This window comes from Microcaecilia unicolor, chromosome 1 (assembly GCF_901765095.1).
Source record: "Microcaecilia unicolor chromosome 1, aMicUni1.1, whole genome shotgun sequence".
NCBI classification, from domain to species: domain Eukaryota; kingdom Metazoa; phylum Chordata; class Amphibia; order Gymnophiona; family Siphonopidae; genus Microcaecilia; species Microcaecilia unicolor.
This window is the reverse complement of record NC_044031.1, coordinates 12314702-12341481: the sequence shown is the minus strand read 5'-3', so window position 1 is coordinate 12341481 and position 26780 is coordinate 12314702. Positions and strand designations below refer to the sequence as shown.

Genomic DNA, 26780 nt, shown 5'->3' with positions numbered 1-26780 from the left:
AGACCTCAGGAGCGGTAGAAGCTCTGAAGATCAGTGGCTTAACACACCTTACAGACCAGCGGTACTTCCGAATTGCTAAGCAGTAAGCCTGCAATAGGCTTTCTGCACTTCAGTAAAATGGTCCCTTTATACATTTACAAATGAGTCTTTTTAGACTAAACCATTTTTCTATCCAGTAAGACCCTTTAGGCCATTGCAGCTGGGCTTCACTTCTAAAACAGTTAGAGCATTTAACTGGTTTCTCTCATTATATACCATTTGCATCTCAGCCTTTGTAACCAGCAGGGACTAGCCCACTGTACACTCACTGTGAGGTTTAACCTCTTCACACCATATCTGTGATGGGGAAGTCTTACCCCCAAATTCTCACACATCCAGCTGTCAAATTCAGCAAGATTTTCTTTATTTTTCTTACTTCACGCAGCAGACAAAAATCATAAGCAGAGTGCAAGCAGCTACTGAAACATAAAAGAGAAAGATCAGGAGGGGAGCTCAGCTTGGGAAGATAAGACTCCCCTCCAGCTAAGGGTGGATCCCCTTTTATAGGTCCTCTCTCACTTAGTTTCCATCCCTCCCATATTCCATAACCATCTGTCCCATCTTCTAACTTGTTTCGGTGTCATGTCCAGCTACAGTTTGCTCCTGGTACCTTCCTTATCTGCTTAGAATACAAACTTATAAGCAGTGGTAATAATGAACAGAATAAATGTTAAAGTACATATCTCCATACAGTATAATGTTACCATTTTTACAATGCTTAATGTGCAATGAACTCTTCCACACTCTCTACTGAACTGCCACACAGTTCACACATACTGGTCCACGATCCTTGTTCTTAAGCATGTCTTAATGCCTTAAACTATGTGACAGGCCTACGCAATCCCTCTTTTCAGAAACCTTGGTTCTGAAACAATTATCACATTCTGAACAGTTAAATGGTTTCTCTCCTGTATGAATCCATTCATACCGTTTCAGACGCCCTTTGAAGTTAAAGGATTTATCACATTCTGAACATTGAAATGTTTTCTCTTCAGTATTTATTTATTTGTTGCATTTGTATCCCACAATTTCCCACCAATTTGCAGGCTCAATATGGTTTACATTATGCCGTGATGGCGATTGCCATTTCCGGCTAGAGAAATACAAGTGATATTACAATAAGGTTTATAAATGGTAAAGTAGAATAAACAGTGGTATTACATTGACGTTTCTAAATGATAAAGAAAATTATAGAATAAGTTAAACAGTCAAATAAAGAAAGTTCATATCTGGTGTATGAAATAAAAAGGTAGAGCATGTTGCTTAACTTTCATAAGTATCACGTAGGTTATCAGTCTGGTGCGAAGATATTGGTTTTGTCTAAATCATTTAGAGTCTGGCAGTCTAGTATTTAGGGTGGATCATTATGGTATGCCTTTTTGAACAGGTTAGTTTTCAGTTGTTTTCGGAAGATTGCTAGGTCTTTTGTATGAGTCCTTTTGTGGTTTTCCAGGATTAACTTGATTCTGAAACATTTGTCACATTCTGAACTCCAGTATGAATCATTCTGCGACTTTTCACCTCGGCCTTGAAACGTTTATCACATGCTGAACATTTAAATAGTTTCTCTCCAGTCTGAGTCAATTTGTGGCTTTCCAGGTTCACCTTTGTTCTGAAACATTTATCACATTCTCAACAGTTAAATGGTTTCTATCCTGTATGAATCCTTTCATGCCGTTTCAGATGCCCTTTGAAGCAAAAAGATTTATCACATTCTGAACATTGAAATGGTTTCTCTCCTCTATGAGTCATTTTATGAAGTTTTACCTCGGTCTTGGTTCTGAAACATTTATCACATTCTGAACATTTAAATGGTTTCTCTCCTGTATGAATCCTTTCATGCCGTTTTAAATGCCCTTTGATGCTAAAGCATTTATCACATTCTGAACATTGAAATGGTTTCTCTCCTGTATGATTCCTTTTGTGGCATTCCAGGTTTACCTTGACTCTGAAACGTTTATCACATTCTGAACATTTAAATGGTCTTTCTCCTGTATGAATCCTTTCGTGCCGATTCAGATCCCCTTTGGAGCTAAAGGATTTATCACATTCTGAACAGTTATATGGTTTCTCTCCTGTATGAATCCTTTCATGCCGTTTCACATGCCCTTTGAACCTAAAGCGTTTATCACATTCTGAACATTGAAATGGTTTCTCTCCTGTATGAATCCTTTTGTGGCATTCCATGTTTACCTTGAGTCTGAAACGTGTATCACATTCTGAACATTTAAATTGTTTCTCTCCTGTATGAATCCTTTCATGCTGATTCAGCTGCCCTTTGGAGCTAAAGGATTTATCACATTCTGAACAATTAAATGGTTTCTCTCCTGTATGACTCCTTTCATGCCGTTTCACGTGCCCTTTGAAGCTAAAGCATTTATCACATTCTGAACAGTGAAATGGCTTCTCTCCAGTATGAATCATTCTGTGAATTTTCATCTCAGTCTTGGTTTTGAAACATTTATCACATTCTGAACATTTAAATTGTTTCTCTCTTGTATGAGTCCTTTTGTGAATATTCAGGGAGGTCGTCCGTTTGAAGCATTTATCACATTCTGAACATTGAAATGGTTTCTCTTCTGCATGAATCTTTTCATACCGTTTCAGATTCTCTTTCAAGCTAAAGGATTTATCACATTCTGAACAGTTAAATGCTTTATGTTCCATGTGTCCTATTTTATGCAGTTGTAGGTTCCTTTTCTCATTGAAACATTTATCACCTTCAGAACATTTACATGATTTTTCACAGTTTCCAGAGTATCCAGATGGGTTAGTTTTGTGCATACCTTGACAGTCATGAACTTCAGTCCTAAGCCCACTTATGTGGTGCTCAATAAAATTGGAGTCGGTAGTAAAGGTTTCCCAAACATCAGCACTTTTAAAATCTCTCTCACCGTTGAGTCTTCCAGGTTGTACAAGTCTTGGGGAAAAGCTACAGTTTCTCTTTTGTATCTTTAATCTTTCTCCTGTCTGGGCTGCTGCTTTCTCACCAATTGGTATTATGCTACTGATACCTCCTTCACAGTCTGCTGAAGGATCTGTGCTGTCTCTGGAGGAGTCTTCGTGTTTCCATTCCTCTTTCTGCTGCTCATCGCACATTCTCACTCTTTCACTCTCATTCCCAAATCCATCATCTGTTGGATAAAATAGAAGAGTACAATCATTAATTTTACAGCTATGGAAAAAGATATACTTAAGGTGGGCAGGAGCGAGGGGGGGGGGGGGTTGAAATTAAAAAAAAAAAGAAAAACAAAAAAGTTATGTGGGTGTCTGCTCGCTATTCAGTAGTTCATGTCCTATGTGAGCCAGCCAGCACCCGCATAACCCTGGGCTCCTCCTATATGCCTCCCTCTCATAACCGGCCCTTATTTTGTGAGCGATCAGAGGCAATATTCAGTGTACCGGTACTACCTGCTTTAATGCCACTGAACATTTGGGGTTAGGCAGCCCCAGGGGATTCTTGAGAATGTGGCCTAGCAAATATGAAGGGTACAGATTTACAGGCTTGAAGATGTTAAATACATTTCTCTTACTGTGGATTAAAGAAAACACAAAAACATTCCCTTGCACTACTCAGGCCAAAGCAATTAAATTACCTCAGAAGAAACCTCCCCCTTTCCCTGAGAGGAACTCTGCTACAGTATAATGATGTCCATGACTATGTTTGATGAAAGACGGAAAGCCGGCCATCTGGTAGCCACGCCCATGTCCCACCTTCGCTAAGCCACCAACACGCCCCCTTGAACTTTCGCCAGCGAGGTGATGGGAAAGCGGCGATGCTGTCAAAAACACCGCTTTTGATTATACCGATTTCGCCGCTTTTGAGAGATCGCCGGCCATCTCCCAATTTATGTCGTGAAATGGCCAGTGATCACTTTCGAAAATAAGCCTGATTGGCATACACGGGACATACGAACTATAGAGATGGTTAAAAACAGACTGTGTATTATATGCAAATGATATAGACTGTCTGCCTTAAAATCTATTAAATGGAAATGTTATCAAGAAATGTGGGGAAGATTTTGCCAGTTAGAAAGACATTCTTTGAGTTTTGGGGAAAGGGGGGGTGATAAGGGATGGGAAGGTCTGTTTTTAGTTTTTCATTATTGACTGTGCTCAGACAAATGGTGACGGAACCACGAGGGAGGAAGAGATGCTGGATCTGATGCTCACAAATGGGGATAAGTGTGTCAAATGTCCGAGTGGGTGCTCACCTGGGCAGCAGTGATCATCAAACAGTTTGGTTTGATATGACAGCTGAAGTGGAGGGCGGCCACTCAAAACTCAAAGTCCTGGATTTCAAGCATGCTGACTTTAGTAAAATGGGGGAATACCTGAGGAAGGAGTTCATGGGCTGGGAGGGCGAACGAGAAGTGCAAGGACAGTGGTCCAGGCTGAAAGAAGCTATAAATATGGCCACAAACCTTTATGTAAGGAGAGTAAATAAAAGCAAGAAAAAAAGGAAACCGATATGGTTGTCCAAGCAAGTGGCTGAGAAAATAAAGGCTAAAGAGTTGGCGTTCCTGAAATACAGAAAAACTCAAGAACAGGAACACGGAGAGGAATACCGGATGAAAATGAAAGAAGCCAAGAGAGAGATACGTCTGGCGAAAGCGCAAGCGGAAGAACAAATGGCTAGAAAGGTAAGGAGGGGTGACAAAAATTTCTTCAGATATATTAGTGAAAGGAAGAAGACAAAAAAAGGGAATTGTGAGACTAAAAGATACTGCGAACTGCTATGTGGATAACGATGAAGAAAAAGCAAATTTGCTAAATAGATACTATTGTTCTGTATTCACAGAAGAAAATCCTGGAGAAGGACCACGATTGACTGGCAAAAGTACATATGAGAATGGAGTGGATATAACACCGTTCACGGAAGAGAATGTGTGTGAACAACTTGAAAATCTAAAGGTTGAAAAAGCCATGGGACCGGACGGGATCCACCCCAGGATATTGAGGGAGCTCAGAGAGGTTCTGGCGGGTCCTCTTAAAGATTTGTTTAATATATCCTTGCAGATGGGAGAGGTTCCGTGGGAGTGGAGAACAGCAGATGTGGTCCCTCTTCACAAAAGTGGTGATAGGGAAGAAGCTGGAAACTACAGGCCGGTAAACCTCACTTCGGTCATTGGAAAAGTAATGGAAGCGATGCCGAAGGAAAGGATAGTGAATTTCCTGGAAGCCAATAAGTTGCAAAATCCGAGACAACATGGATTTACCAAAGGGAAATCGTGCCAAACGAACCTCATTGAGTTCTTTGATTGGGTGACCGGAGTATTGAATCATGGACGTGCTACAGATGTAATCTACTTTTTTTTTTTTTTTGTTACATTTGTACCCCGCGCTTTCCCACTCATTGCAGGCTCAATGCGGCTTACATAGATTTCAGCAAAGCTTTTGACACGGTTCCCCACAGGAGGCTCTTGAATAAACTTGATAGGCTGAAGATAGGACCCGATGTGGTAAACTGGATTAGGAACTGGTTGACGGACAGACGCCAGAGGGTGGTGGTTAATGGAATTCGCTCGGATGAGGGAAAGGTGAGCAGTGGAGTGCCTCAGGGATTGGTGCTGGGGCCGATTCTGTTCAATATTTTTGTGAGTGACATTGCCGAAGGGTTAGAAGGTAAAGTTTGCCTTTTTGCGGATGATACTAAGATCTGTAACACAGTGGATACCCAGGAGGGAGTGGAAAACATGAAAAAGGATCTGCAGAAGCTAAAAGAATGGTCTAAGGTTTGGCAATTAAAATTCAATGAGAAGAAATGCAAAGTGATGCACTTAGAGAGTAGAAATCCACGGGAGACGTATGTGTTAGGCGGTGAGAGTCTGATATGTACAGACCGGGAGAGGGATCCTGGGGTGATAGTATCTGAGGATCTGAAAGCGACGAAACAGTGTGACAAGGCGGTGGCCGTAGCCAGAAGATTGCTAGGCTGTATAGAGAGGTGTGACCAGCAGAAGAAAGGAGGTGTTGATGCCCCTGTATAAGTCATTGGTGAGGCCCCACCTGGAGTATTGTATTCAGTTTTGGAGGCCGTATCTTGCGAAGGATGTAAAAAGAATTGAAGTGGTGCAAAGAAAAGCTACAAAAATGGTATGAGTTTTGCGTTACAAGACGTATGAGGAGAGACTTGCTGACCTGAACATGTATACCCTGGAGGAGAGGAGAAACAGGGGTGATATGATACAGATGTTCAAATATTTTAAAGGTATTAATCCGCAAACGAACCTTTTCCATAGATGGGAAGGAGGTAGAACTAGAGGACATGAAATGAGATTGAAGGGGGGCAGACTGAAGAAAAATGTCAGGAAATATTTCTTCACGGAGAGAGTGGTGGATACTTGGAATGCCCTTCAGCGGGAGGTGGTGGAGAGGAAAACGGTAACAGAATTAAAAAATGCGTGGGATAAACATAAAGCAATCCTGTTTAGAAGGAATGGATCCTCAGAAGCTTAGCGGAGATTGGGTGGCAGAGCCGGTGGTGGGAGGCGGGGCTAGTGGTTGGGAGAAGGGGCTAGTGCTGGGAAGACTTCTACGGTCTGTGCCCAAAAATGGCAGATACAAATCAAAGTCAAGTATACACATAAAGTAGCACATATGAGTTTATCTTGTTGGGCAGACTGGATGGACCGTACAGGTCTTTTCTCTGCCGTCATCTACTACGTTATTATGTTATTATGTTACTATCCATATTTCAATTACCTGTTATTGTTTGATGATTGCACATTTTTTGTTTATTGTTCAATATATTTTTAAGACAATGAACAGTTGTTTATTGACTCTGCTTGTCTGGACTGATAAAGAATCCTGGTGGTTTATGTGTTGGGTCTGTGAGTGCTTTCTGGGAATTGTGGGACCACTGGGAGTGTGGCCCCAGTAACCTAGAAATCACTGGAGATATTTTGAGAGTGGGAGACTTGCCCAGAGGCAGTTCTGACCCAGCCAGTGGGAGGAGGGTGCTAGTATAGAGCACAAGTGGCAGGTGCAGGCAGACCTGAGCTGTGCTGGGGATAAAGTGGCTGCGGGGTAACCCCACATGGGTGGCTAGGCGTTTCATGTCAGATGTCCCGTTTGCTGTTCTAGGCATTGGTCACATTCAAGGATGTTGCTGCTTATTTCTTGGAAGTGGACTGGGACATTCTGAAGGAGCGTTACAAGAAGATCGTCAAGAAGATTCATGACATCCTCATGTCACCAGGATGACCGTAGCAGGACCAACACTCGGTCATTATTGGGGGTGGCAGTTCGTTATGTAAAAAATGTACACTTGTTCTTAATTTTTTCTGTTAGGAGATGCTGTCGGTTATTTTGTTTGACGTTAATGACCCATCTCCTGTGATCTAAAAATGCAAAGCCCATTAAATCTAAACCATTTACTTACTGTTGGTGGAGTCATTTTGGGGTTTTTTCCACTCCCACTCAGATTGTTGAATTAAATATTTCTCATCTTCGTTTTTAATCTTGATTATAACATCAAGATTAAGAATTGAATAACCTGTTGATAAGAAGTAGGAAAATTACATTGAAATTGTATTTGTAGAATCTCTCGGGAGGTTCCCTCTGCTTCATGTTTTGATGGAGCAGTGCGTGATTTGTGCATGGAGGTCTGAGACGCGTGTATTTGTCTGACAAAGCTTGGAGAGAAGAGGCAGCAGTGGTCCGACACTTGATTAAGATTATATCATAGAGGTTTTCTGGTAAAGAGATTTTCTATTCATAGCTCTCCTAGGTGGAGGCATTGCAGGTGCCAGTCTTCTGGTTACCATTTAAAGGGGTTACATATTGTACAATATAGTTAACTAGTGTGCAACTGATAAGTCTTGACATTATGCAGAAGTCTCAGAAGAAATCTCTCTCTGGTCTTCTGTATAGGAATGGGAGCGACTCCAGCTGGTGCTGTGTGAAGTCTCTAGTTTAAGGTCTACATCTTATGTTACAACAGAGAGCAGCATCTTTTGCAGATCTTGTAGCAGTGGAGTCTTTCACAGGCTCATATTGAATATGGGATGGCATCAGAAGCCAAGATCTAAATTTCAGGTGCCCATGGTATCTAGTTCCTGTGATTTTTATGTGCTTGTGTGGTAGTTGACAGAAAACACATATTTACCTCGTGAGATGAGGATGTTATGAATCTCCTTGATGAGCTTCTTGTACAGCTCCTTCTGCCTTTCTCCCAGAAGGTCCCAGTCCACGTCCAAGAAATAAGCAGCAACATCCTTGAAAGTGACCAATGCCTAGAACAGCAAACAGGATACCCTACATCAAAGTGTCATTATTTTTTCATTTCATTTTATTAAATATACACCAATCAACATAATTCTAGATGGTTTACAACAAACATATCTAATAGTTCACATAAAAAGAAATAATAGAAACAGAAAATCATTCAAAATAAAATTGTTAAGCCGAAGAAAACAGTGAAGGCTTTATTTTTTTCCCCAAAAAAATCAAATAATGCTACTCCCACCACAACTTCAAGGATAAGAGAGCAAGTGTAATTTATTTGCAGTGAGAAAGAAACATAAAATAAAAGCATAAAATATACCAAATAATGTTAAGGCCCTTTATATTAATTTAGGTACCCCGACTCTCTTAGCGTGTTTGAATAACTAAACAACTCACAATACTAAGATGCAGACAGTGGTCTAGTAGCAAGATGGGTGCTCTCCAGTCTTTTGAATTAAGTGCCACATGTATGCTTATCTCCCAGTTGGTGAGAGATCATATGTGTGTATTCAGTGCAAAGAGCTCCTGGTTCTCAAAGACTGAGTCTGATTTGTCAAGGATAGAATTCCAGATTTGGAAGCACTGAAGCAGACAGAGAGTTATATAGAGGAGCCCAACGGGGACATAGTAGAGAAGTCCCATCTCTAGTCTGGCAGCCTCTGTGCTGTCTTGGAGGTCAGATCACATAAAAGGAAAGCATCATTTTGGTCAGGCAGGAAGTGATCCAATACCCAGGATCTAGCCTCCAAAGGAAGTAATATCCTCACGTACTGAGCATGTGTTTCCAGGAGCTTCTGCTATGGAGAGAAGGGAAAGGATGGGATGAAGGTGGCAAACCTCACACTGTGGGAGCAAAAGGGTCCTTCATGAAATATTATGTGAGTGACATTGCCGAAGGGTTACAAGGTAAAGTTTGCCTTTTTGCGGATGACACCAAGATTTCCAACAGAGTGGACACCCCGGAGGGTGTGGAAAACATGAAAAAAGATCTGAAGAAGCTAGAAGAATGGTCTAACGTTTGGCAATTAAAATTCAATGCGAAGAAATGCAAAGTGATGCACTTAGGGAGTAGAAATCCAAGGGAGACATATGTGTTAGGCGGGGAGAGTCTGATAGGCACGAACGGGGAGAGGGATCTTGGGGTGATAGTATCTGAGGACCTGAAGGCGACGAAACAGTGCGACAAGGTGGTGGCTGTAGCTAGAAGATTGCTAGGCTGTATAGAGAGAGGTGTGACCAGTAGAAAAAAGGAGGTTTTAATGCCCCTGTATAAGACGTTGGTGAGGCCCCACCTGGAGTATTGTGTTCAGTTTTGGATGCCGTATCTTGCGAAGGATGTTAAAAAAATGGAAGCGGTGCAAAGAAAAGCTACGAGGATGGTATGGGATTTACGTTCCAAGACGTATGAAGAGAGGCTTGCTGACCTGAACATGTATACTCTGGAGGAAAGGAGGAACAGGGGTGATATGATACAGACGTTCAAATATTTGAAAGGTATTAATCCGCAAACGAATCTTTTCCATAGATGGGAAGGCGGTAGAACGAGAGGACATGAAATGAGATTGAAGGGGGGCAGACTCAGGAAAGATGTCAGGAAGTATTTCTTCACGGAGAGGGTGGTGGACGCTTGGAATGCCCTCCCGCGGGAGGTGGTGGAGATGAAAACGGTAACGGAGTTCAAACATGCGTGGGATATGCATAGAGGAATCCTGTGCAGAAGGAATGGATCCTCAGAAGCTTAGCTGAAATTGGGTGGTGGAGCAGTTGGGGGGAAGAGGGGGTGGTGGTTGGGAGGCGAGGATAGGGGAGGGCAGACTTATACAGTCTGTACCAGAGCCGCTGATGGGAGGCGGGACTGGTGGTTGGGAGGCGGGAAATACTGCTGGGCAGACTTATATGGTCTGTGCCCTGAAAAGGACAGGTACAAATTCAAGGTAAGGTATACACATATGAGTTTGTCTTGGGCAGACTGGATGGACCATGCAGGTCTTTTTCTGCCGTCATCTACTATGTTACTATGTTACTATGTATTATAGCATTGTGCAGCAATTCATTCAAAAAGGCGGTAAATAAATCCTAATAAATAAAACCTGACATCAGAAATATAGACTCTGGCTAACATCATTTTTCATGCTGAGGCCGGCTGCCTGAATAGGCTTCAAGCTTACATGCAGCCACAGAAGAACATTGCTAAACATGGCCATGGCTACAAGAGAATGAGACTAACAACACTTTTTTTTAACTGGAACAGTGAATGTCATGGTCAGATTGACTTTGCTACACAGCTCTTGTGGACTAGTGTTATGGTTCCCTAAGCCACAAAATTGGGAATCCTAAAACTTGCTGTTCCAGACTTTGAGGCTTGAGTCACCCAAGAAATGATATAAGAAGCCTCTAAAGAAAGGTAAAATTATGTATAATCATACCTGATAATTTTCTTTCCATTAATCATAGCTGATCAATCCATAGACTGGTGGGTTGTGTCCATCTACCAGCAGGTGGAGATAGAGAGCAAACTTTTGCCTCCCTATATGTGGTCATGTGCTGCCGGAAACTCCTCAGTATGTCGATATCAAAGCTCCATCCGCAGGACTCAGCACTTAGAGAATTACACCCACGAAGGGACACTCTGCCCAGCTCACCACCGCCGAAACGGGGGAGGGGAATTAACCCAGCTCATCCCCACACAAGTGGGGGAGGGGAATCCGTCCAGCTCATCCCCGCGGAGCGGGGGAGGGACACCACACCCGCCGATGCGGGGGGATCTGGCTTATCCTGCAACCGCAACCGCGGGAGGAGCTGACTGACCCTAACACCGCCGAAGCGGGAGGGGTACAAAGCTGCCCTACAGCCGCACGAAGCGGGAGGGAGTGCCGGCAGAATTTATGTCTCAATCCAGCCCCGTAAAACGGAGGGGAGAGGAATGCAGCAGCTCACTGTAACACAAACTCGTCTTAACTCTTGAAGAATCCAAGTGAAAAAACTTGAACACGAAGTCTTTCTGAAGTAACTGAAGACTAAACTTGAACCTGAAATGCAACCAGAATAAAAACAGTACAGATATCTGGGAGGGGCTATGGATTGATCAGCTATGATTAATGGAAAGAAAATTATCAGGTATGATTATACATAATTTTACCTTCCATATCATCAAGCTGATCAATCCATAGACTGGTGGGATGTACCGAAGCAGTACTCACCCAGGGCGGGACCTAGAAATCCCTGACCGCAACACTGAAGCTCCAAACCAGGCCTCCGCCCGAGCAGCCACAGTCAAGCGGTAATGCTTGGAGAATGTATGGGCCGAAGCCCAAGTTGCCGCCTTGCATATCTCTTCCAAGGAGACGGAACCGGCCTCTGCCATCGAGGCCGCCTGAGCTCTTGTGGAGTGAGCCTTCAGCTGGATAGGCGGCACCTTCCCCGCGGCCACATAAGCCGCTGCAATGGCTTCCTTGACCCATCTTGCCACTGTAGGCTTAGCAGCCTGCAGACCCTTACGAGGACCTGCAAACAGGACAAACAGATGATCCGACTTCCGGAAATCATTGGTCACTTCCAAGTATCTGATGATGACTCGTCTCACATCCAGATATTTAAGAGCAGAGTACTCCTCTGGGTAGTCCTCCCTACGAAAGGAAGGGAGACAGAGCTGCTGATTCACATGGAAGCGAGAAACAATCTTGGGCAGAAAGGAAGGCACTGTGCGAATAGTCACTCCTGCCTCAGTGAACTGCAGAAAAGGCTCTCGACATGAGAGCGCCTGGAGCTCGGAAACTCTTCTGGCTGAAGTGATAGCCACCAAAAGACTGTTTTCAACGTCAGGTCTTTCAGAGATGCCCTCGACAAGGGTTCAAACGGCGGCTTCTGCAATGCTCTTAGCACCAGGTTGAGATTCCACGCAGGCACCACTGAGTGCAGAGGAGGGCGCAGGTGATTAACTCCCTTGAGAAAGCGCACATCTGGCTGCGAAGCCAGGGAAGCACCCTTCAGGCGGCCCCTGAAGCAAGCCAGAGCCGCTACCTGGACTTTAAGGGAACTGAGCGACAGGCCTTTCTCCAGACCTTCTTGCAGGAACGCCAACACTGAAGAAATTGGAGCCGTGAAGGGAGAAAGAGAGCCTGCTTCACACCACGCTGCAAAGATACGCCAAACCCTGGCGTAAGCAGTAGAAGTAGAGCGCTTCCTCGCTCTTAGCATAGTGGCGATAACCTTGTCTGAGAAGCCCTTCTTCCTCAGACGCTGCCGCTCAATAGCCAGGCCGTAAGACCAAAGGGGGAGGGATCCTCCATCACCACGGGACCCTGATGTAACAGGCCCTGCTCCACTGTCAGCCGCAGAGGATCGTCGACTGAGAGCCTGATCAAGTCCGCATACCAGGGACGTCTGGGCCAATCCGGACCCACCAGGATTACTCTGCCGGGATGCCTTGCCACCCGGTCTAGCACCCTGCCCAACATGGGCCAGGGCGGGAACACATAGAGGAGCTCTTGTGTCGGCCACTGTTGGAGGAGAGCATCTACTCCCAGGGATCGAGGGTCCCGTCCTCTGCTGAAAAAACGCGGCACTTGGCAATTGGCCGATGACGCCATCAGATCTAGGCTCGGCTGGCCCCAGCGCTTCGTGATGTCCAAGAACGCCTGAGCAGATAGCTGCCACTCTCCGGGCTCCAAGGTATGGCGACTGAGAAAGTCCGCCTTGACATTCATGACTCCGGCAATGTGGGCCGCTGAAAGCTGCTCCAGGTTCGCTTCCGCCCACTGGCAAAGATTCATAGCCTCCTTGGCTAGAGGGGCGCTCTTGGTACCTCCCTGGCGGTTGACATAGGCCACAGCCGTGGCATTGTCCGACAGGGCCCGTACAGGCTTCAACACCAGTACCGGGATGAACTCCAAAAGCGCCAACCGAATGGCTGAGTTCCAGGAGGTTGATAGACCACTTTGCTTCTGCAGGAGACCAGAGCCCCTGCGCTGTCCTTCCCAAGCAGTGGGCTCCCCAGCCCGACAACGAGGCGTCCGTCGTGACGACAATCCACTCTGGGGTCACCAGAGGCATTCCCGCAGACAACTTGTCTGTCTGCATCCACCAGCTCAGCGCCTTGCGCACTGCTGGATCCAAGGGAAGGCGCACAGCATAATCCTCCGACATCGGAGTCCAGCGCTGCAGCAGGGAGTGTTGTAGTGGTCTCATATGAGCCCTGGCCCAGGGCACTACTTCCATCGTGGCCGTCATAGAGCCCAACAGCTGCACATAGTCCCAAGCCCGAAGAGGAGAGGCTACTAGGAACTGGTCCACCTGAGCCTGAAGTTTGACAATCCGATTGTCTGGCAGGAACACTCTGCCCACTTGGGTGTCGAATCGAACTCCCAGATACTCCAGGGACTGAGTCGGGCGCAGCTGGCTCTTCTCCCAGTTGATGATCCATCCCAGGGAGCTCAAAAGAGCAACTACCCGGTCCACAGCTTTGCCGCACTCTGCATAAGAGGGGGCTCGGATCAACCAGTCGTCCAGATAAGGATGGACTTGTACTCCTTCCTTTCGCAGGAAGGCCGCTATGACCACCATTACTTTGGAAAAGGTCCGCGGAGCAGTAGCCAACCCGAACGGGAGGGCTCTGAACTGGAAGTGTCGGCCCAGGACTGCAAAACGCAGAAAGCGTTGATGAGGAGGCCAGATGGGAATATGCAGGTACGCTTCCTTGATGTCCAAGGATGCCAGGTACTCCCCTGCCTTCACTGCCGCTATAACAGAGCGGAGAGTCTCCATGCGAAAGTGCCGCACTTTCAAGGCCCGATTGACCCCTTTGAGGTCGAGGATAGGCCGGACAGAACCTCCTTTCTTTGGTACCACAAAGTAAATGGAGTAACGCCCCTTGCCAAGCTGACTTTCTGGCACCGGAACGACCGCACCCAGGCGGATCAGATTGTCCAAAGTCTGCTGCACTGCCACAGCTTTGACCGGAGACTTGCAGGGAGAGAGTACAAACCCGTCTCTTAAGGGTCGGCAGAACTCTAGCTTGTAGCCGTCTCTGATGACTTCCAGCACCCAAGCGTCTGAAGTTATTGTGGTCCACTCGCCCAGAAACGAGGACAGCCGTCCTCCAATCTGCACTGGGGCGTGGACCAAGACCCCGTCATTGGGTACGAGACCCTGGGGGAGGACCGGAGGGAGCACCTCCGGGACGGCGGTCTCTGCGAAAGGAATGCTGCTTGGGGGAGAAATTCCTCTTAAAGGAAGAGGGGGCAGAAGAACCCGACCTGCCCGGGCGGTACCGACGGGCTTCCTGAAAACGTCCTCTGGAGGTACCGGGACGAGCACTAGCCCGAGCCCTGACCTCTGGTAACTTCTTGCCCTTAGACGTGCCGAGATCGGTCACGATTCTGTCCAGCTCGACCCCAAAGAGCAGCTTGCCTTTAAAAGGCAATCTAGCCAGGCGGGATTTAGAGGCGTGGTCAGCAGACCAATGTTTCAGCCAAAGCCACCGCCGCGCAGAGACTGTCTGAGCCATGCCTTTAGCTGAGGCTCTCAAGACATCATACAGCAAGTCTGCCAAATAGGCTAAGCCCGATTCCAGGGCTGGCCAATCAGCCCTCAAGGAATGATCCGAGGGGGAAGCCCGCTGCACCATAGTCAGGCACGCCCTGGCCACATAGGAGCCGCAAACTGAGGCCTGCAAACTTAAAGCAGCCGCCTCAAAGGACGACCTTAAGGCCGCCTCCAATCTCCTGTCTTGGGCGTCCTTTAGGGCCGTGCCACCTTCCACCGGCAATGCCGTTTTCTTAGTCACCGCAGTGATTAAAGAATCCACGGTAGGCCACAGATAGGCCTCACGTTCACTCACAGCCAAAGGATAGAGGCGGGACATAGCCCTAGCCACTTTAAGGCTCGCTTCTGGGACATCCCATTGAGCCGAAATTAAGGTGTGCATGGCATCATGCACGTGGAAGGTTCTAGGCGGGCGCTTCGTCCCCAGCATAATGGCAGAGCCAACAGGGGCTGAGGGAGAGACGTCCTCCGGAGAGGATATCTTCAAAGTGTCCATGGCCTGTAACAACAGGTTGGGCAAATCCTCTGGGCGAAAAAGCCGCGCTGCAGAGGGGTCATCCGCTCCATCCGAGCGGGGATCCGTCTCCTCCAAGGAATCCGCAAAGGACCGTTGGGAGACCTCAGACACGCTGCCCTCATCTACATCGGAGGAGACTAATTCCTCCAAGGCCTGGGAATCAACCCGAGGGCGTTTACCTCTGGGAACCTCAACCTCTTTACCAGACGAGGGAGCAGGGGCAGCGTTGTGCATGAGGAAGGCCTGATGCAGCAGCAAAACAAACTCGGGGGAGAAACCCCCCAGACTGTGCACTCCCGCAGCCTGGGCCACAGCCCTAGGCGCGCTCTCAACCGGCGCTCGCAACAGCGGGGGAGAGACATGCTGCGCACCCAAAATGGCGTCCGGCGCAAAACTCCGCGAAGGAGCCGCGCGGGAAGAACGGCTCTTAACTTTAGCCGCTTCTGTGCCGTCGCTCAAATTAAGGGCGTTCATGGCATTAATGTCTCCAACCTCAAGGGCGGCCCAAGAAGAAGCCGTCCGAGCCGCGTGGCCGGCCAAGATGGCGGAGGCGAGGAGCGGGGGATGGGCGTTTATGGCGGGAAAAACCGCCACGCCGGAGGAAGGACCGGGACATTCATCGGTCACGAAACTGTCACCCAACAAGGGCGAATCAGGCTTTAAGACCCCCGCATCCCCTCTAGAAGCGCTCAAGCGACCCGGGGAGCGACCCTTTGCGCCCTCGCCCTCCGACGCCATGTGCCACGAGGAGAAGAATCGGGGAACCCCCGCCCGCTATAAAAAGGTAAAAATTACCTGCTGTCCGCTCCGAGTTGTAACGACCTGGTGTCCCAGTGAGTAGCTGCAATAGACGCTTAAATAAACGTCGAAATAAACGCCTTTAAAGACGTTTAAAATTTTTTTTTTTTTTTTTTTTTTTTTTAAACGGAGCCAGCGGGAGGGGGGAGAAAAGGAGGGACCTGGCACCACCAGGTTTGCACTTGCTCAAAAGAGCCCTCAACCCCAGGCACTCAACAAAACCTAAAAATTAGGCTTGGAGGCCTAGCCAGAGCTGCTGCTGTGTGTGACCACCACCTGCTGAGATAGAGAACATACTGAGGAGTTTCCGGCAGCACATGACCACATATAGGGAGGCAAAAGTTTGCTCTCTATCTCCACCTGCTGGTAGATGGACACAACCCACCAGTCTATGGATTGATCAGCTTGATGATATGGAACATGAGATTATCTGGAGTAGTTATCCGAGGAACTGCCGTCAGTAAACCAGGTAACAACCCTGATCCGAGCTGGTCGCACCACAAAGACATCTAAAGCTCGTTAAACATGGCCTGCTACCTGCCTGCTGGTTGCCTACGGACCCTGCCCATCCCCTTGAGAGACAGCACTTAACAGCTCCCTGATTGCCCCTGCCTCAGTTGTCCATGAGAGTGAGAGAGCCCTCCATCACCTGTCAGGTTGTAAACTGCTGAGGAGTTTAGGGCCCAGATGCACTAAACGTTTTTCATCGTTAAATGAGCCCTTAAGGAAGAATTTCCTATCCTTTCCATGCACTAAAGCCTATTTTTCGACGGCAGTAGCAGCTAACGAAACTGGAATGCAAATGAGAAACTACCATTGAAATGTAGACAATTTGGAATGCACTAACCATACCGACGATAGCAACGATTCACTTACCGCCAGAAATTTAACGTCAGCTCAGACCTGTCGTTAAAGCCTGAACTGTCATCTCCCCACTGCCCCCTGCACGATGAAAAACCAAATTGCTGGCATGTTTTAAAAGAAAAGTGGCTCCCTGCTTCCCTGTGCCTAAAATAAAAAAGGAAACTAAATTAAAAAAGGATCGGGAGGGGGCAAAGGCGCTCATCAGCAGCGTCCTGTATGGACGGCCTTGCCTTGCCCCCCCCCCGAAGTCCCCGCTGCTCCCCGCTGCTCCGTTTGTGAAATAAAAGCTGATAGCTGACGTCAGAGGAGGGCGGACACAGGAAGAAAAAGGAGACATCGGAGGAGACAGAAGAGCTCAAGAACAGCTGATCCATCCGGTGCAGCGCCTTCAAACATAGGTGAGAGGCGCTGCACCGGCCATTATGGTGGAGGGGGGGTCCGGTGGTGGGGGGGAGCGGCGGGGACGAAATCGGGGGGGGCGGGGCACGGAGGTGGAGGAGGGCAGGAGGCGGAGCATTGCCGACTAAAGAAGAGAGACACAGGAAGGGAGGGGGAGCCCAGCAACTGCAAAGGTTTCATTTTTAAAAGATTTTATTTCACAAACGGAGCAGCGGGGAGCAGCGGGGACTTCGGGGGGGGGGGGGGGGGCAAGGCAAGGCCATCCATACAGGACGCTGATGATGAGCGCCTTTGCCCCCTCCCGATCCTTTAATGTTTGTGGAGACATGCAGGGGAAAGTGGGGAGCCACGTGTTTGTGTTTTCTTTTTTTTCTTACGTTTCTGGCATGCGCAGAGCAGCCAGCATAACGCTTGGCTGCTTTGCGCATGCTTTACGAGCCGATTACCGACGGGGATTAGTGCATCGTTCTTTACAATACCGCACCAAACTTTTTGGGGCTGTGTTTTTGGAGCATGCTTCGTTATTTGAGATTCGGTAAAGGTTTTTACGTTTCTGATTTTTTTACGTTTGCTTGATGCATCTACCCCTAGGAGTCTTATTTCAGGGCTTAGGGTTTATAGTGTGGGTTCTGTGATTATAACACCTCACTATCCCTGGTCCAGAGGAGGCATCTTTCTTATAGGAAAACTTTGTATCACCTCATTACTAGCTTTAATCGAAGCTTCATCACATGCTTCAGGCAGTTCCTCACATCTGCCTGTGGTGGTCAGATTTCCTCTTTCCTCAGATCCCTGAGGCTCAGTTCTGAATCCTTTTTGCTCAAATTGGATTAAAATGTCAGGCTTGACATTGTGAGAGTCTATGAAAAGATAAAGATAGTACAATTAGTTTTAAAAAAATGTTAACACAGAGCCTCTAAGGGTGCAGAATTATGTTGTTTTCACAGGCTTGTCCACTAAGAACCAAAAAAAAAAGAAGGGTACTGCTGTACTGATCATCATCAGAAATGTATTCTAAGAAATACCCTGATATTTTCATACTGTGGTGAGCGACTCCTTTCTCAACAGCTACAAACAGCTCTGTTATACACACTGCTACTGCGTAAATATAATGGAAATGTCTGGGATCAGGAGGTATTTTTCTCTGGCATAGGCTGTTCTTCATCTAGTTTCTGTAGATTAGAAATCAGATTCTACTGGACACCAGTGGTGGGTTGAGATCCTGGGGAACTGGGTTCAGTTTTCACCGCAGCTCCTTGTGACCCTGGGCAAATCACTTAACCCTGCATTGCCCCAGGTACAACTAATACTTGTGAGCTCATTCGGGACAGAAAGAACCTGCATAGTTGCCTAAATCAAGTGCCAAAAACAAATAAAACTGGAAAACTGCTAAATCATTACGAGGTAGATATTCAATATAGTTAAAAAAAAACAGCAGCCAATAACACCTACAATAGGCCACAAAGGGGAAGAAAGACTAAGGGGCGTGGCATATCTCAGAAAGAGCGTGCCTTCGCTATGCAGCGACTCGGCCGATACTGGTGACGTAGCTGAAAGGGGCAGGGCAAAAGCCTTACCGCCAAGCTCCCCAGAGAGTAGAGACGGAAAAAGTGCTGTGTACGTTTAGTAGCGCTACAGAAATGATAAGTAGTAGTACTAGTAGTAGAAGTGCAGGAACTGTCTCTTACGTGTCTGTGTACAGCGCTACGGGGCACTTTAGAAATTTTTAAATAGTAGTACTATTAGTAATACATAACATAGTAACATAGTAGATGATGGCAGAAAAAGACCTGCATGGTCCATCCAGTCTGCCCAAGACAAACTCATGTGTATACCTTACCTTGAATTTGTACCTGTCCTTTTCAGGGCACAGACCATATAAGTCTGCCCAGCAGTATTTCCCGCCTCCCATCACCGGCTCTGGTACAGACCGTATAAGTCTGCCCTCCCCTATCCTCGCCTCCCAACCACCACCCCTCTTCCCCCCAACTGCTCCGCATGTCTCCAGCATGAAAAATACCGCCTATAAAGCTAAGTGCATTAGTGCATATTAAATTGAAATTGAAAAACACTGATGTTTAATGGGTTAAAAATTGAAAAATTCTAAAAGATTAGTATGAGGAAAATTTAAAGGAAAGGATTTATGAGGATTGCGGTGTGCCCCTTTGAAACTGCATGGCTCAGTTATAGCCAGTACGGAAGTACATACGTTGATCTGATGATCCTATAAGGAAGATAAAGCCTTTTTCAGTCCTGTTTAAGAAATATTACGTTGAATATTGGACTGAAGCTGAGTACTTAGAAGTTGTCTGGATTATATGCTCCCTTCACCATAATTATAGCTTTACCTATTTATGCCACACAATCACATACCCCGGCAGTATCTGCTTTACAGGGAGGATAATGGCTTCTTATCCCACCAGATGTCAATTCCTAAATAATTCCGGCTGACTTTAGTAAGAGGTGCAAGAGGAATTTTATACTTACTTGTTACAAGAGGGTGAGTCTGTTCAGACGTCCCCGATTCAGGAGGATCCATCAAGGGGAAATCTTCCTCTTGTTTAACACTCAGTGAGATCACAGACGTTATAATCGGAAGGTCTGTTAAGAGAAAACACATTAGAAGGATTCAGCAAGGATACGATAATACTAAATTAGAAAATGGATTTTAAGAAGAAGGAGCTGTTGGCATGGGAAGGCTTAGGAGAAATGGAAAATCAGTGGTCAAAAACAAGAGAAACAGGAAGCCCATGTGGTTCTCCAAACAAATAGCTGAAAACATAAGAGCGAAAGAGGCTTTGTTCAAGAAATACAAAAGAACGCAACGAGAGGATCACGGAAAAGATTATCGGATTAAACTCAAAGAAGCGAAGAGGGAAATATGGCTAGCGAAAGGGCAAGCGGAAGAAAAAATGGCTAAAGATGTAAAGAGAGGTGACAAGACCTTTTTCAGATATATTGGAGAAAGGAGAAGAGATAGGAATGGAATTGCGAGACTGAAAGATGATGAGAATGGCCATGTGGAGAGTGATGAAGATAAAGCGAACACGCTAAACAATTACTTCTCTTCGGTGTTCACGGAGGAAAATCCTGGAGAAGGACTGTGGTCGGCTGCCGAAGGAACATCTGGGAATGGAATGGATACTGTGCCGTTTACGGAAGAGTTTATAAACAGCTTGGGAATCTGAAAGTGGACAAAGCTATGGGGCTCTTAAAGATTTAGTTAATAGATCTTTAGAGACGGGAGAGGTTCTGCAAGATTGGTAAGTCTCACGTCGTTGGTAGGAAAAATAATGGAGTTGCTGCTGAAAGAAACTTTCTAGAAGCCAACGGGTTACAGGACCTGAGGCAACATGGCTTTACCAAAGGAAAATCCTGCCATACAAATCTGATTAACTTGTTTGACTGGGTGACCAAAGAACTGGATGAAGGACGTACGCTAGATGTAGTCTACTTGGACTTCAGCAAAGCCTTTGATACGGTCCATCACAGAAGACTCATGAATAAGCTGAGAGGGCTGAACTTAGGACCAAAAGTGGAGAACTGGATAAGAAACTGGTTGACCAACAGGTGGCAGAGGGTGGTGGTAAACAGAATCCGCTTGGAGGAAAGGAAGGTGAGCAGTGGAGTTCCTCAGGGGTCAGTGCTGGGGCCAATTCTGTTTAATATATTTGTCAGAGATACTGCTGAAGGTTGGAAGGAAAGGTTTGCCTTTTTGCAGATGACATGAAGATAGCCAATAGAGTGGATTCCCTGGAGGGAGTAGAAACAATGAGAAGGGATCGCCAAATGTTAGAAGAATAGTCAAGGGTCTGGCAGTTAAAATTTAATAACTATCAAACAACTAGTAAAAAAGGCCCGTTTCTGTCAGAAATGAAACGGGCGCCAACAAGGCTTTCCTGGGAGTGTGTATGTTTGAGAGAGTGTATGTGAGAGTGACTGTGTGAGTGTGTGTGTGTGTGAGAGAATGAGTGTGGGTGCGAGTTTGGGTGTGACAGAGAGAGTGTGTGGGTGAGAATGAGTGTGTGCAAGTGCGTATGTGATCCTGGTATCTGTAGTTGAGGGGGTTTTCCGGGGAGGCTGGCTGTGCCAGGCTATTTGCCATCTGTGCCGTGACGTCCCTGAGCTATCGTGATGGAGGGTGTCACACTTTCTATACCTGTGTATGTTGTACATAGCTTCCTGCTGTTTCCCTCTGTGTGAGACAGAGGTACCTGGGTTCTGTGTAGAAAGAATTCTTCAGTGTTTGTATGAGGCTCTGAGGCTCTGTGGCAATGGGCTGTCGCTTCCTGCGTGTCTCTGTAGGTTGCCTGCCTTCACAGTTCCTCCATGCTGTCTGGCAAGCTGCGTTCCCTGTGGGCACTGTTGATGAGCGGCATGGCAATTGTTTGGGAGGTATGTGCTTGGGGGGGAGGTGGTGGGCGATGCGCGGAGGAGGGGGGCAGGGCCTACTCGTCGCCGTGCGCGCGTTGCGGTTCTGTTTGTTTTTGTACTCCTGCTCCTCCCCCTGTGTCCGTGGTGGTGCTCCCCCCTCCCCCTGCGTCGGTCACAGTTTTGTGTGCCTTCTGCCTTTCCTGCCGTGCTGTCATCTGTCCATGCGACTTGTGGCTTCTGCCTTCCCGGCCCCGCCGGCGACGTCATCGCGAGAGGCGGGGTTGGATCGGCCGAGCTGTCAGTAGAGCGTTTCTGTTGTGGAGTGTAAAAGTAATCCTCTCCACATCGTCGCCCATCCAGAAGGCTCATCCAATGACGGTATTTGTAATCGCGAGAGGCGGAGGAACGCGAGGGCGGAGCTACAGGCAACAGGCCAAACCGGATATCTCGGGCGCCTCAACATCCGGCTTGAGGCTTCAATGGAACGTTGGAGGTGCCTTTTATATATAGGGAGATTCCACCAGTATTTGGATGTAATCTGTCCCTTCAATATGTTTGTTAACAAAAAATGTTTTTATTTTTTACTATGCAGTGCTCAGAACTTACTGGTGTACCCTATACCATATATTATGGAATGGGTCAGCAGCAACATACCATCATAGCACTAGTCCTGCCTGCCTCCTATTAAAGTAGACCACTCGATAGAGGTTAAAGTTGTGAATTCTGTGGACAAGTAAACAAATCACTTATCTTATAGGTGGTCAGATTGGCTGACTGTGTCAGGGCTAGCGTTCTGGCTGCTGGACTCCAACACCCTTGTGTACGTGAAATTAAAACTTTCAGTCTGTCTTTATTCCCGACGTGGAGCCACGTTTCACCGTCATGGCGCTCTCAAGCACCTCCCAACTTCCACTGAAGTGCTTGACTCGAGATCGCTCCCGCTTTTTCAACGGCTGTGGTTTACATTCCCTTGAGAACGCCATGACGGTGAAACGTGGCTCCACGTCGGGAATAAAGACAGACTAAAAGTTTTAATTGTTTGATCTTTATTGACTCACATCAGTTTTAATACAAGAGTTCATGCATTTTTAGCAGAGTTAAAATTTAATGCCGGTTGAGCAGGCGATTAAAGGATTGTTACTTAATAAAGCACCAGGGCCGGATGGGTTTACCAACAAATTTTATAGGTGCTTTGGGAAGATATTATCTCCCATTTTATTAAAGGTTTTCAACTCCATAAATGAGGTCACTGGCTTACCACCAACTTGGAACTTGGCGACCATTACAGTACTACCCAAACCAGGCAAAGATCCTCTCATATGTAGTTCTTATAGGCCTATCTCATTACTGGGGGTAGATTATAAGATATTTACTAAGATTTTAGCTACTAGATTGCAGAAATATCTTCCCACGTTAATACATGAAGATCAAGCAGGCTTTGTACAGAACCGCCAAACCTTTGATAACATAAGGAGGACACTACAGGTAATTCAAGGGGCACAGCTCACAAACTCCCCAATGTGTATACTCTCTCTAGATGCAGAAAAGGCTTTCGATCGTGTCAGCTGGCCTTTTCTTTTTGCAGTATTAAAGAAGGCGGGTATTGAAGGGAGGTTTGCGGAATGGCTAAAATCTATATACAGATACCCGAGAGCAGGGGTACGAGTTAACGGGATTTTGTCCCGGCCATTCTCTCTACACAGAGGCACTAGGCAGGGCTGCGCATTGTCACCAATGCTGTTTGCTCTGGTTATGGAGCCTTTTGCAGCCAGAATCAGAGCAAACGATGGAATACGAGGTTTACGAGGAGGGGGGATTGAATCTAAAATACTTCTTTTTGCAGATGATATTCTGCTGCTCTTAAAAGATCCCAAAGTAGCTTTTCCATTGATTGGAGAGGAAATACAAGTCTATGGAGCTGTATCAGGCTTTAAAATAAACTTTGACAAATCAGAGGCACTGGATATAAACATCACTGATACACAATTAGATCACTTAAAAGCCCAGTTTCCATATAGATGGGCACATAAATATATCAAATACTTGGGGGTAAATATACCTCGAAGGATAGAAGAAGTTTACAAAAGTAATTTCCCAGCAAAAGCATTAGAATTGTTTAGGGAGCTGGAGAAATGGGAGGGTTTAACATTATCATGGGTAGGTAGGATTAGCGCTATTAAAATGATGGTTCTCCCAAAGCTCCTGTATTTATTCATGGCCTTACCAATTGACATTCCTGAAGATTTTTTTCGGGGTCTGCAAAGAAAAATATTTTCCTTTATCTGGAGGAAAAGACCACCCCGGGTCAGACGGGAGGTGTTGTGTCAATTAAAAGATAGGGGAGGTATGGGGGTTCCGGCAATCCATGAATATTACCATGCAGCCCACTTAAGAATTTTAGCGATATGGATGCAAAATAAGGGAAAGATTTGGGAGCGCATAGAACAGAGCTGGTTGAAACCATTTTTACTCAGGGCTATACCTTGGCTACAAAAGCAACAATTGAAAAAGGTAATAAAAGACAGCCCTCCCCTGATCCAATGGCCACTAAATACATGGTACAAGATCAGGGAGAAATTTTTCCCAGAGAGGAAGTATTTTAAGCATGCATTCCTTAGATTCACACCTCAATTTGGGCCAGGAGCAATTGATAAAACATATGAGGAGTGGGAGGATATGGGATTATGTACACTGGGGCAAATGTCGGAGGAGGGGCAGGTACCTTCCTTTCAGGTGTTGCGTCAAGATCATGGGCTCTCACCTCTCCAAGTGTTTCAATATTACCAGGTGCGAGACTTTATCTGCCGTGACGCAGGGGAGGAGCTGAGCCTAGCCGAAACAGTGTTGGAAAGGGGGATGATGGGAGGAGGGGAACGAGGTTGTATTTCAAGGATATATAAGGCCTTGCTTTCCTGGTCCCAGCCGGTGGAACATTACACACAAAAATGGGAATCGGCAACGGGAGTATCCTTCGAACCTATACAATGGGCACAGACCTTTAAATCTCTTCTGAGAGTATCGATATCCAGTTCATTAATTGAGAGTGGACACAAGGTTTTATATAGTTGGTACTACACTCCCAGCCGCTTGACAGCTATGTATCGAGCGGGATCTGCCTTATGCTGGCGGCAATGCGGAGAGATAGGAGATATGTATCATATATGGTGGGCGTGCGATCAGGCTCAAAGATATTGGGAAAAGATAGGGGATTTTATTAACCAGGTGACGGGGATACAATACCCAATGACACTGTACACATGCCTACTACATTTCAAGCCACCAGGACTCAAAAATCACATCCACAGGTTTGCCACACAGGTGTTTGTATCAGGAAAGATGGTCCTGGCAGCATGGTGGAAAAAACCACACTTACCTGATCTGTCAGTGGTTATAAATAAACTGAGATCCATTCAATTGATGTCTAAACTTACAGCAATACGTAATGGGCAAATTGTTCAGTATCACAAGATATGGGATCTGTACACTACATGGGCCACCAAGAACATAGCAACAGTTACGTTACGCACACAGACGTAGGGCAGGGGGGAAAAGGGGAGGGAACGGGGGAAATAAGGTCAAGGCTTTACTGAGTGATAATAGATGATGCTGTTAGATATCCTTTTTTCTCAATGTTTATGTTTAATATGCCAAGTTATTACAAATACAAAATGGTTATGTAAGTTATAAACATTGAATTTGGTTGATATTGAAAAATGTATAAATAAACAATATAAAAAAAAAAAAATTTAATGCCAAGAAGTGCAGTGATGCACTTGGGGTGCAGAAACCCAAAAGAGAGATACCAGATAGGAGGGGAGAGTTTAGTAAGCTGGACTCAGGAGAGAGACCTTGGGGTGTTGGTGTCCGAGGATCTGAAGGTGAAGAAACGATGCAATAAAGCAACGGCCGTGGCCAAAAGGATGCTAGGCTGCGTAGAGAGGGGCATAACCAGCCCCTCTACAAGTCGTTGGTGAGGTCCCACTTGGAGTATTGTGTTCAGTTTTGGAGGCCGTATCTTGCTAAAGATGTTAAAAAGACTGGAAGTGGTGCAAAGAAAAGCTACAAAAATGGTATGGGACTTACCGACCTGAACATGTATACCCTGGAGGAAAGCAGAAACAGGGGTGACATGATACAGGCGTTCAAATATTTGAAAGGTATTAATCCGCAAACAAACCTTTTCCGGAGACGGGAAGGCGGTAGGACATGAATTGAGGTTGAAGGGGGGCAGACTCAGGAGTAATGTCAGGTAGTATTTTTTCACGGCGAGGGTGGTGATTACGTGGAATACCCTCCCGCGGGAGGTGGTGGAGATGAAAATGGTAATGGATTTCAAACAGGAATCCTGTTTAGAAGGAATGAATCCACGGAATCTTAGAAGACATTGGGTGGTAACACCGGTAATTGGGAAGCAAAACCAGTGCTGGGCAGACTTCTACGGTCTACGCCCTGATCGTGACTGAATAGATATGGATGGGCTGGAGTGTAAATTTTAAGGGGCTTCAACGTTAGCTTCAGAACTTTTAGTACAAGAAGAGTGCTGGGCAGACTTCTACGGTCTGTACCCTGAGAATGGCAGGGACAAATCAAACTCGGGTATACATATAAAGTATCGCATAACATGTAAAATGGGTTTATCTTGGGCAGACTGGATGGACCGTTCAGGTCTTTATCTGTTGTCATTTACTATGTTACTATATGTAAGTCTCCAAAACATCCACTTACTCTTCATGGGATCATCTGGGTTTTCTTTTCCCTTCCACTCAAAATGTGGGGTAAAATATTTCTCATCTTCCTTTTGTATCTTGAATATAACATCAGGATTAACAATTGAATAACCTGTAAATAAGTAGGAAAATGGAATTTAAATTTATCTGTAGAAGGTGTTGAGGAGGTTCCATCCGTTTCCTGTTCTGAATAAGCAGTACATGAGTGTGTCTGTGTACCCAGAAGACTAAGTTCTGTACATGGTGCCAAAAAACTGACTCTTCTATAAACTGTTCTCAAGCTATAACCT

At 46.1% G+C, this 26780-nt stretch overlaps 2 protein-coding genes across 2 annotated transcripts; both read right to left on the bottom strand.

Annotated features, from left to right (window-relative positions):
* Window positions 1-1107: 1107 nt before the first annotated feature.
* On the bottom strand, window positions 1108-2979 carry LOC115462993 (gastrula zinc finger protein XlCGF17.1-like). The gene has a single exon (XM_030193147.1). The coding sequence runs from the start codon at window positions 2821-2823 to the stop codon at window positions 1690-1692; it is 1134 nt and encodes a 377-aa protein (XP_030049007.1). The 5' UTR covers window positions 2824-2979; the 3' UTR covers window positions 1108-1689.
* Window positions 2859-26518, bottom strand: LOC115456468 (zinc finger protein 90-like). The gene is made up of 7 exons (XM_030189135.1): window positions 26489-26518; window positions 19877-19990; window positions 18089-18249; window positions 8150-8276; window positions 7424-7537; window positions 3030-3173; window positions 2859-2941 (listed from the first exon to the last, which is right to left on the bottom strand). Exons 1-7 carry the CDS (start codon window positions 26493-26495, stop codon window positions 2859-2861), a joined length of 750 nt encoding a protein of 249 aa, XP_030044995.1. The 5' UTR covers window positions 26496-26518.
* Window positions 26519-26780: the final 262 nt, after the last annotated feature.

Excerpts from the sequence above, each read along its gene's own strand:
- LOC115462993 (XM_030193147.1), bottom strand. The coding sequence starts at position 2,823 with ATGCACAAAACTAACCCATCTGGATACTCTGGAAACTGTGAAAAATCA.
- LOC115456468 (XM_030189135.1), bottom strand. Across the intron at positions 18,250-19,876 it reads GACTCACCCTCTTGTAACAA|ACTCTCACAATGTCAAGCCT; the intron begins GTAAGTATAAAA and ends ATCTTTTCATAG. Across the intron at positions 7,538-8,149 it reads TAACATCCTCATCTCACGAG|GTTATTCAATTCTTAATCTT; the intron begins GTAAATATGTGT and ends TCTTATCAACAG.